Genomic DNA, 12,038 nt, shown 5'->3' with positions numbered 1-12,038 from the left:
ACAACTCTATGACATCAGCAAATGCTAAATGCTTCTTTCAATACGGTGCTTTCCAAATTAGCCTTGCCAAATATGACAAGGAATCTCAGCTCAAAGTCATTTGAAAGATGTGAGGTACGTGGATTGGAAAGGTTAAGAGGAATATGGGTCAGGCACGGACAAACGGGACTAATTTAGACAGGGCATCTTGGTTGGCATGGATGAGATGGGCTGAAGGGCCTGGCTCTATGAGTCTAAGTTGATCAGAGTTGCATTCTTGTTTCACTTGGTTCATCAGTGGGAGGTACAGGCAGGTACGGAATGCAAAGCTCTAAAAGGTCCTGAGAACATTAAAAGGATTCCTGCAAGTGGAACAGATAACCTCCCACACCATGTGAACACAATCCTGATTATATTGGAGTTCTGCAACTGAGAAACAAAAATAGATTTAACAAGCTCAAGGTGCGTGTCTGTGATCGTCAGCAGACGTTCAGCTTCTCTGTTTGAATCCGTGCTAAAAGTTTATCCAACTATGTCCCAAAGCCCTTGAACAAAAGCAGAAATGATGGAAGAACTCACAGTTAAACTCCAGGAAGCGTGCAACGGTGCTTAAAGGAAGGCAGAGGAATTTTACCAGGATGGTTCTGGGGAGGAAGGATTTAGACAAAAAGGCTAGTTTGGAAAACTTGCAAAAACAAGGAACTGCGAATACTGGTTCACAATAGAGGACATAAAGTGCTGGAGTAACTCAGTGCTCAGGCAGTCTGGAGAACACGGATAGGTGATGTTTTGGATCAGGACCCTTCTTCGTGTCTGAAGGTGTGCTGCCTGACCCACTTGTTTCTACAAGCGTATCTTGGAGAGCTTGTAGAAACAAGCGGGTCAGGCAGCATTGTGTCTAAATCCTTCCTCTGCGGGTCCATTCTGGCTCTGCCTTCCTTTACGCACCATTGCTTGCTTCTTGGAGTATTGTGATCACAGCTCGAAAAACGAGCAGAAAACAGAGAATACAGAAAATACAACATAGAGCAGCATTATAGTCTCAGGCGCTCCGGCGCATAATGTCTTCACAGACTAAAGCTAATCCCATCTGCCTGTATATCCCTCCATGTGCCTGCCTAACGGCCTCTTAAGAATTGCTATTGTATCTGCTTCTACCACCAGCCCCAGCAGTGTGTTCCAGGCACCCATGACACTCTATGGAAAATAAATATCCCACACATCTCCATTAAACGCTTCCCCCCTCACCTTAAAGCTATGCTTCTAGTGACATTTCCACCCAAAGGAGTAAGGTCTGACTGTCTACCTTCTCTACATCTCCCATATTTTTAGAAACTTCTATCAGGTTTATAGAACCTCAGGATATCGGACCTCAGCCTCTGAAATTCCAGAGAAAACAAACCAATTTTGTTCACTCTATCTATTCCCCTTGTGATTTTACACACCTCTATATTTTATATCACACTCCTACACTCAAAAGAATAAAGTCCCGGCTTAGCAAACCTCTCCCGTCAACTTAGTCCTTCGAATCCTGGCAAAATCCTTATAAAGCTTTTGCTACCTTTGTCCTACTAGCTGGTAGAGGTGGTGGATTTAGAAGGTATTGTTTGAGTAGTCTTGGGAGTTGTTTCAGTGCATCCTATAAATTGTACAAATTGCTGCTACTCTGCATTATTGGTGAAGTGAGTGAATGGTTGTGGTGGGATCACTATCAAGTGGACTGCTATGTCCTATATGGTGATGAACTTTGTGTGCGTTGAATCTGCACTCATCCAGGCAATGGAGAACATTCCATCACTCCTGACTTGTAGATGGCTAGGTGGGGCATTAGGGGATGAGTTGCTTGCCCCAGGATTCCAAGCCTCTAACGTGCTTGTAGCCACATTGCATATATGGCTATTCCAGATCAGGTTCTGGTCAATGGTAACTCCCAGGATACTGACAGTGGGGGATTCTGTGAAGGGAATGCCATTGAATGTCAGTGGGAGATAGTAGTATTTTCTCTTGTTGCATATCGTCATTGCCTGACACCGGAGTGGTGCCTGTGGCTGAGGTGATTGATGTCCATCCACCACAACCATCTCCCCTTGTACTGGAGATAGACACAAAAAGCTGGAGTAACGCAGTGGGTCAGGCACCATCTCTGGAGACTTTGGCAGAAGCCAAACTGAGCTTCTGTGAGTAGGTTGTAGCTGGACAATTGCTGCTTGATAGCACCGCTGATGGTCTCTTCCACACCTTTACCGATGATGGAGTGGAGATGGGGTAGGAATTGGGCTGTTTAGATTTTCCCAGGATATACATGAGCAATTTTCAATATTATTGGGTAAATTCCCGTGTTGGAGCTGCACTGGAACAGCCTGGCTAGGGCATGCCAAGTTCTGGAGCATAAGACTTCAGTACCGCTCCATTTTTACTTCTTCAGTTCCCTCCGCAGATGCATTCTGACCTGTTGATTTTCCTCCAGCTCTTTTGTGTTTTGCTCGATTCCAACATCTGCAGTCTTTGTGCCTTCCATACCACTGCTGGCTCACCACTTATACAATCATGAGGGAAGCAGGCCCTTCAGCCCACCCTGCCTGTGTTGACTTTCAACCACACATTACATGAATCCTACACTACTCTCATTGAATTTAGAAAAAAAGGCAGCCCTGACTTGTACAGTATGTGATGTGCAAGTCCCAATTGGCAAATATATTTAGAGGACCAGAGGCTAAATCTATAATGTACTATAGCACGCTCATGAAACCTAATTTGAATACCAAAAGCTAGTTAAGTGAATTGGCCATGGGTTTGCTTAGAAACACTTTGATCTGGTGCACCTTCTTTTAGTTCATCTGAGGGAAGGTGGAAGGCGCCACCTTAATTAACACTCTTTCAATTGACTTCCACCTATTTACTTTGGCAATACAACTCGTGCATTATAATTGATTAAATTAATTTCCCACTTTTATGAAAGATTGCTGGCACCTCTAATTGTGATTAAGAAATGAAGATAAGACAATCACTTGGCAATCAAAGTATGTGTTAAATTGCACTGTATAACAAAACCTATTCGCACCAGAACTAGGCGATTCAGCGTCTCTAGTCTGCTCTGCTATTTATCATGTGTAGGAAGGAACTGCAGATGCTGGTTTATACTGAAGATAGACACAAAATGCTGGAGTAACGCAGCGGGACAGGCAGCATCTCTGGATAGAAGGAATTGATGACGTTTTGGGTCGAGAGCCTTCTTCAGACTCAGGGGAGAGGGAGACACAGAGTTGTGGAAGGGTAAGGTGTGAAAATGAGACATCAAAGAGGACATAGATTAAGGAAAATGTAGAAAAGATCATTGTTAGCTAGGGGAAGATGACAACAAAGTATACTATGATACAATTAAATCAGGAGGTTTAGTCAGAGAACCAGGATGGGGGAGGGATAGAGAGAGAAGGAAAGCAAGGGTTACTTGAAGCTAGAGAAGTCAATATTCATACCGCTGGTTTGTAAGCTGCCCAAGCAAAATATGAGTTGCTGTTCCTTCAATTTGCATTGGGCCTCACTCTGACATGGAGGAGGCCCAGGACAGAAAGGTCAGTGTGGGAATGGGAGGGGGAGTTAAAGTGTTTTGCAACCGGGAGATCATGTATACTTAGGCAGACAGTGCGGAGGCGTTCAGCAAAAACGATCGCCAAGCCTGCGCTTGGTCTTGCTGATATATAGGGGTCCACACCTGGAACAGCGGATATGGGAGATGAGATTGGAGGAGGTGCAGGTGAACCTCTGCCTCACCTGAAAGGTCTGTCGGGGTCCTTGGACGGAGTCGAGGAAGGAGGTTTATGGACAGGTATTGCATCTCCTCTGGTTGCAAGGGAAAGTACCTCGGCAGGGGGTAGTTTGGGTGGAAAGGGATGAGTTAACCAGTGAGTTGCGGACGGAACGGTCTCTGTGGAAAGCGGTGGAGATGGATAGATGTGGCTAGTGGTGGGATCCCATTGGAAATGGCGAAAATGTTGGATTATGTGCTGATGGGGTGAATGGTGAAGACCAGGGAGACTCTGTCCCTGTTGCGACTGCTCTTGCTCTCCCTTGGGAACAGGTACATGGAGAAGAAAAGTTGAGAGCGATATGGCCAAATATGGGTAAATGGGACCAGCTTAGATGGGGCACCTTGGTCAGCATAAACATGTTGGGCTGAAGGGCCTGTTCCTGTGTTGTGTGACTTTATGACTCTAATCATTTAGTAACTGTAAATTAATGTACTCAGGTTTCCACCCTAACTGCTGCTGAACTGTTCATAATTAATTATGATCGCAAAATCAGCCCTCAAGCATCAAGCTTCAACAATTCTGGTGGAATGTATTCATCCCAGGAATCCCATAGCCTCAATGGAAATATGGCATGTGGGGTGATGGGGGGATGTGTAGAACCTCTGTCTGCCTCATCCACAATGTAAAGACACTGCATATCAGTTCAGCTCTCACGGGACCTTTTCATTGCCATTGGTTTGTGCTCCTGGAACTCACTACCCAGCAGCAAGATTTGAGCAGTCTCGGCAGAGGGTCTGTGCTTTCACCTATCTTCACAGGAGCAAAGAGAGTTATGCAGTAAACACTGGCCTTGCCAATAACACCGTATAAAATCCAATAGTTTCCATTCTAGGTCCTCGCTCATTCTGAGATATTCCTTCTTCCCCCTCCTCTCCCCCCATGTCTGCTTCTCAATAGTCAATAGTCGTTTATCATATCATATCATATCATATATATACAGCCGGAAACAGGCCTTTTCGGCCCACCGTCCGTGCCGCCCAGCGATCCCCGTACATTAACACTATCCTACACCCACTAGGGACAATTTTTACATTTACCCAGCCAATTAACCTACATACCTGTACGTCTTTGGAGTGTGGGAGGAAACCGAAGATCTCGGAGAAAACCCACGCAGGTCACGGGGAGAACGTACAAACTCCTTACAGTGCAGCACCCGTAGTCAGGATCGAACCTGAGTCTCCGGCGCTGCATTCGCTGTAAAGCAGCAACTCTACCGCTGCGCTACCGTGCCGCCCTTATTTGTCACATGTGGAGATTGAGAACCTTGAGAGGTTTTCTTGTGAGAAAAAAACTCACAAAGTGCTGGAGTAACACAGTGAGGCAGGCAGCATCTGTGGAGGGAATGGATAGGAGACGTTTTGGGTCAGGACCCATCTTCAGATCCTCTTATGCCGATGCTGTTGACATTTTGTGTTTTGCTCAAGATTGCAGCATCTGCAGTCTCTTGGTTTGTAATCTGTGTTGATGAGGCACCATGCTCCTGGGTTAAAAGAAAAGAGGTCAAAGCCTATTGAAAGGAAGTTAAATCCTTTTCTTTTTATAAATCCTGACAATACATTTTAGTCGATGCCAGCAAGCCAGCTACAAAACAAGGTGCCTGTTACAAAAATGTTTAAAAGAGAATGTTATTTTAGGTAAGATAGTATACAAAACAAATAACAAGCAAGGACACCTAATGGAGGATTCAAAATTTTCACTTCAAGAAGTTTTCTTTACTAAACTAGAAGCAATTGTCCTTTATGTTCTACAACTTGCTGAAGGCCAACATGCTCAGAGGCTTGTTCTCTCAGCCCTGCCTCTCCTACTGTTCACCCTCCGTGCCTCCCCTTTGCTGCCGTGGTACTTTGTGTGACCACGGGCACTCGGCGATCTGTCCTGCGACGGACTCGTTGCCAGGTCTTTGGGCAACTGGCCCAAGTCCTGCAGGTAACATCGGGCTATCTTCAGCATCTTGGTGAGCGTATTCTTCAACGTCTCTTGTCGGCCTGATCCGGGAAGGAAGGAAAAGAAAAGATAATAGCTGTATAAATTATACAGAATTTACTTCTCAGAAGCAGGCCGCTTGGCCCAACTAAGCTATACTAGATGTGTAGAACAGAACTGCACATGCTGGTATAAACCAAAGATAGACACAAAAAGCTGGAGTAACTCAGCGGGTCAGACAGCATCTCTGGAGGAAAGGAATAGGTGACATTTCGGGTTGAGACCCTTCTTCAGACTGAGTCGGTGCAGACTTTGGTGCACGTGACAATGCAAGAAAAATGTTCCTGATGTTGGGGGAGTCCAGAACCAGGGGTCACAGTTTAAGAATAAGGGGTAGGCTATTTAGGATAGGGATGAGGAAAAACATTTTCACCCAAAGAGTTGTGGATCTGTGGAATTCTCTGCCACAAAAGGCAGTGGAGGCCAATTCACTGGACGTTTTCAAGAGAGAGTTAGATATCGCTCTTCGGGCTAACAGAATCAAGGGATATGGGGAAAAAGCAGGAACGGGGTACTGATTTTGGATGATCAGCCATGATCATATTGAATGGCGGTGCTGGCTCGAAGGGCCAAATGGCCTACTCCTGCACCTATTTTCTATGTTTATATGAAACGTCACCTATTCCTTTTCTCCAGAGATGCTGCCTGACCCGCTATGTTACTCCAGCTTTTTGTGCCTATCTTCTTTAATCTATACCAGTGTTTACCCACTGCACAATCCCCCTCCCTATTTTTTCCTTCCTCATGTCCCTCCTGAATGGTCCTTCCATAGGCCAGGGCACAGTCCCGATTTCCCAACCTGCCTCATTGCGGACTTTGGGCCTTTTCTCTGGAACTGGTACTACATTGGTGAGAAACTATATTGTGCACACTGGGTATTTTTTCTCTTCGCTCAACCTATTGTACTTACGTTTGACTTGATTGTACTCATGCGTAGTATTATTTGATTTGGTTGGATAGCCCACAAACAAAAGCTTTTCACTGTAACAAAACTTTTCAATGCACGTGACAGTAATAAATCTAAACCAAAACCATTCGTTGTCGTTGGAAGATTGAGGAAATACTATGTAAACTAACTGGTGTAATATGAGTACAGAATGGAGAGCAATGGATTTAAACATTAAACACTGCCATGACAGGTTGAAGAGGCATTTTAAAGTAGCATACAGGACGGATGAATTAACAAGGAGAGGAACAGAAGTCAAAACTAAGGATAGACACAAAGTGCTGGAGTAACTCAGTGAGTCAGGCAGCATCTCAAGAGATAAAGGATAGGTGAGGTTTTGGGTCGGGATCCTTCTTTAGACTGGAAGTAAGTAGGGGAAAGACCAAATCAACTGAGGGCCAGAAAGATATAGCAGAATGGTAGAATGGTTCCCTGGTAGGCCAATTGTTGGCTAGGACAGGTGGGATCTCAAGAGGGATACATTTTCGTGAACTGTGGAACTGGTTAAAAATCTAGGGTGGAGGAAAGGGGCAAGAGGGGGAGGGGAGTGTTTGTAGAAGTTACTTAAAATGAGAGATTCAATGTTTATTATGCTGGGTTGTAAGAAAGTTTGAAGAAGGGTCTCGACCCGAAGTGTCACCCATTCCCTCTCTCCTAGATGCTGCCTGACCTGCTGAGTTACTCCAGCATTTTGTGATACCTTCGCTGGGTTGTAAGTTACCCAAGTGAAATATGAGGTGCTGTTCCTCCAATTTGTGTAACCTCATTCTGACAATGAAGGAGCCTCAGGACAGAAAGGTCAGTGTGGGAATGGGAAGGGAAGTTAAAACGGTTAGCAACAAGGAGATTCTGTGGGCCTCGATGGAATCCTGTACATCGTTGAGACCTAACGTAGACTCGGTGACCATTTTGCTGAACACTTACGATCGATCCGCTGAGGTCTACGGGATCCCCCGTTTGCTTCACTCCCAACGTCACTCGAAACGTCACCTATCCTTTATCTCCTTTATCTGCCTGACCCGTTGAGTTACTCCAACACTTTGTGTCTATCTTTGATATAAACCAGCATCTGTAGTTGTTTGTTTCTTCAAAAATAAGGACGTTTATCATTTTTCCTTGTCATATGCAGCAGGTATTTTGATCCAATGATTCCAGACCAACTCACAGGATTTTCCTTGTGAACCTAATCTCCCACATTTCCTTCAACTCCCCTAGACTCGACCACTCACCTACATACCAGGAGAAATTTATGAAGACCAATTAACCTGCATGTCTGTGGGACACAAATGGAGGACCCGGGGGAAATGCACAAAGAGAACGTGCAAACTCCATACAGGCAGAACCCTATGTTGGGATTGAGCCTGTGCTACTGGAGCTGAGAGGCAGCAGCTCTACCAGCTACACCATTGCTCCATTTGGCTTTTAAAAGCCTGATAAACAACTTGGGTACTTTTTAGATTACTGGCTGCAGCAGAGGTACAACAACTGGACTAGTTATTAGCAACAAGGAGCACAGTGGGTCCTTCTAGTTCCTTGATTTTCCTCAGGAGAGGATACCAGCAATCCTTAGCTGGTCTAGACCTGAACTGTGTCAAAATACGCAGGATTTGATTAAATTAGTTGAGAAGGAGACTAAGATGATTGATGAAGGTAGGACAGTGGATGATGTCTCGATTGATTCTCCTGCCCTATGCGAATTTGATTAACAGCAATATCTGAATACATAAGTTAAACACCTTGGTTTAATGGCATGGTGCCCTTGTCTTTATTTAATTATAGTGTCCGGCAGCTAAATTTCCAACTTTGGATCCTCAGAAATGCAACCCTGCTGTAACCTGGGGTAGACCTCTATACATCAGCAGGTAACATCACAGTAAAAACTCATGAACAAAGATAGATAAGGCAGAGTATTAATTACTTCTAATCCGGCATAATTGAATAATCATTTTGTTTGATGTCACCAGTGAGCTATGCTAGTTCAGATGAAGGCATACCTAGCATAATTCCCACACAAGCACTGAATTCCAGCCTACAATGCTTATTGTGCCAATGACTATAATGTAAACGGAGCATTTGCTGGATGATTTGGCTCTGAGTGTTTATTCCTATAAACTGAACCTGTTTCTTAGTCGTCATTACTAATGATTCGTCTGGTAACTGCTGCTAATATTGCAGAGGTAGGATTTGACACTGACTTGGTGATTGCATCTCAGACCCAGAGGATGTTCTCGCATTTTAGTTTGCTTCCAAACCAAATAGGCACCAGTTATGTTATTCATTCTGAAGACATACGTTCTGAATAACATGAGTCTGAAGAAAGGTCCTGACCAGAAATGCATTCCCTCCACAGATGTACCTGACCTGCTGACTTCATAAGTTCATAGTTCATAAGTGATAGGAGCAGAATTAGGCCATTCGGCCCATCAAGTCTACTCCGCCATTTGATCCGCCAGGACTTTACTGTTTGCACAACCTTCACTTGCTTTTGTTTTAAAACTCTGTACAAAATATTCTAACTTAAGTACAATTGAGATAATATTTAGAGAAGTGTACTACCTCTTCCTGTCGATGCACTTGACCTTGAAGATCTCTTCCCAGCATCTTCTTTCAGGTTAGGTGCATTTTTCTTATCCACGTTTGTCGCCTTCTGCAGAGTGGACGACTGAACAGAGTGTCTGCCTGTCGATTTATCACAGAAAAACAAATATCAGCTTTGGTTCATTTGGCAGCAATCCCTTGTTTCGGAGTCAGGAAACTGTAGGTTCAAATGTCACTCCCGCAAAATATAGGTATTGGCAGTGTTTTGTTTTACAGAGAAGAAGGTGTCAGTATGCACATCAATTCAAAATTAAGCTACATTTATCAACATTTTTTTCCATCAACCTTTCCAACATTGGGAACACTTTAAGTTGTCATACAATAACTGAATTCTAACTCTAACAGACAGATGGTATAATTCATCCACTTATGTTATTCATTTCTAAGCATGATTAATAAAGGTGTATGTAAACAAAGTAATGATAACTTTTTTGATTTGCTGGTACGCCATACCACATACTTTCACAGAAAGAGCACTGGCATTTGGTATTGATATTGGTTTATTATTGTCATGTGTACTGAGATACAGCGAAAAACACTGCATGCTATCAGGTAAATCATATTATACATGAGCACAATCAAACCATTCAGAATATAGTGTTACAGCTATGGAGCAAGTGCAGATAAAAGAAAGAGTGCAAGGGCCGCAACAAGATAGATTTGGGGACTGGGAATACTTCTTTAGTTTATAAGAGGTGTATTCAAGACCTGGAGGTATTGAGTGAGTGAGTGAGTGCTGTACCTCCAAAAACATCATCTTTCAGATAAACAGTCAAATTAAGTCTCCCAGATGAACATAAAAGATTACACAACTAGTGATTAGTTGTAAGCAGAGGTTGGACAAACTTGAATTGTTTTCTCTGGAGAATTGCGGGTTGAGGGGAGATCTGATAGAAGTATATAAAATTAGGTGAGACCTAGAGAGAGTAGACAATCAGAATCTTTTTCCCAGGGTGGAAATGTCAAAGACTAGAGGACATGGCTTTAAGGTGAGAGGGGAAAAGTTCAAAGGAGATATGCAGGTCAAGTTTTTTACAGAGTGGTGGGTGTCTGGAACATGCTGCCTGGGGTGATGATGGAAGCAGTTATGATAGTGGTGATTAAAGTGCTTTTAGGTAGGCAGAAAAAATGTGCAGGAAAAGGAGATTTGGATCGCTTACCAGCAGAAGAGATTACAGTAGTTTACTTGGCATCATGTTTGGCATAGACATTATGGGCCAGCCTGTTTTTATGCCATACTGTTTGTTCCATCTTCAAGTGTTTTGAAGAAAATAGGGTAACCCTTCCCACCATACTGAGCCAATATTTATCTCCTGCTCAACCTCACTAGAAACAGATTATCTGGTTACTATCTCACTGCTGGGTATATTGGAAGTTTAACCAGATGCATTGCACAGGAGGAGTGCAGAGGGAGTGCGTATACTTCTATCATTTTCCCCTGGAGGGTATCAAAAATGGAGACATAGAAGGAGTTTTTAAACAAATTTAAGGGGAACATTTTTTTACTCAAAGTGATTGATACCTGGAAGACATGCCAGAGGAGGTGATGGAAACAGAAACATTTTTAAGAGGCATTAAGGCAGGCAAGGCATTGAATAACGTCCAAATGTGGGCAAATGAGATTAGTGTGATATGTGCAAAAAGATCAGTATGGACCCCTGTTGGGACAAAGAGCCCGTGTCTGTGAATATGCCTCTATACCGCTCTACATGGTCACCACTGCAGAGACAAGTTTGCAGATACATAGGAGATTTTTCACAACACAGGCAACCACTCACGAGGAGCTGTACTGACGTGACACACAGACAGTGCATGTGCATCAACAAGATGGTGGGGCAAACAAGCAGCTCCATGCAGGTGCAGGCTAGAAATGTATTCCCACGTGCCTCCAAGCTGTTTTCTGTACCAACGTCAGCCGCAAGAAATGACAGTTGGGTGGGACACTGCCATTTTACCTGAGGCCCTGGATCACAGTGAGAGGTGGATCACTCAACACTTGCTGGCCTTGCCACTGCTCACAGGGTGCAGAGATGAACCTTTGGGCTTTGTACTGTGCTATACTGTACTGCATTCTCCTGCATAGTGAAGAGATATATGAATTTGGTGGATAGAAACCAGAACGAATTGGAAAGAGGCTAATTTTGTGTTTTTAACATAGAAAATAGGTGCAGGAGTAGGCCATTCGGCCCTTCGAGCCAGCACCATCATTCAATATGAACATGGCTGATCATCCAAAATCAGAACCCCGTTCCTGCTTTCTCCCCATATCCCTTGATTCTGTTAGCCCTAAGAGCTATATCTAACTCTCTCTTGAAAACATCCAGTGAATTCTGAACAGAATTCAGAACAGAAACAATAGGCCCTTTAGCCTGGCAAGTCCATACTAACCTTCAAACCCCCATTTTTTTCACTATCCTACCCTAATCCATTTTATTCTCTCTAAATGTTAACTCTGCTTCTTTTTCTAAAGAAGCTGACTAAATATTTCCAGCATTTTCTGTTTTTTATGTCAGATTTTCATGTCTAAAGTTTTTTTGCTAATTCTATAGCTGGCTGGTATTAGAGTGGAAATGTCTGCTTCCAATTTCGAAGTGTTCAGATCTGTTAATTAATTTTAAAATGTAGTGACAGGTTAATGACAAATACACGATACTCCATACAAAAAGGCAAGAGAAGTGTCAGTTAAGATCTTTCTGTTCATTTTGTATAAAAGTACTTTGAAC

General features: G+C 43.5%; 1 protein-coding gene across 2 annotated transcripts in view; it reads right to left on the bottom strand.

Annotated features, from left to right (window-relative positions):
- Nucleotides 1-5,322: 5,322 nt before the first annotated feature.
- Nucleotides 5,323-12,038, bottom strand: part of LOC144602092 (TBC1 domain family member 14) — a 73,383-nt gene continuing 66,667 nt past the window's right edge. For both annotated transcript variants that reach the window (XM_078414792.1, XM_078414793.1), the window contains 2 exons: nt 9,274-9,396; nt 5,323-5,773 (listed from right to left, as the gene is read on the bottom strand). In XM_078414792.1, coding sequence (XP_078270918.1) covers nt 5,559-5,773; nt 9,274-9,396 — 338 coding nt within the window. In that variant the 3' untranslated portion in view covers nt 5,323-5,558. The remainder of the gene's footprint in view (nt 5,774-9,273; nt 9,397-12,038) is intronic.

This window comes from Rhinoraja longicauda, chromosome 18 (genome assembly GCF_053455715.1).
Source record: "Rhinoraja longicauda isolate Sanriku21f chromosome 18, sRhiLon1.1, whole genome shotgun sequence".
Lineage (NCBI taxonomy): Eukaryota > Metazoa > Chordata > Chondrichthyes > Rajiformes > Arhynchobatidae > Rhinoraja > Rhinoraja longicauda.
Note: the sequence above shows the minus strand (reverse complement) of the source record. Positions and strands in the feature narration are given on the sequence as shown.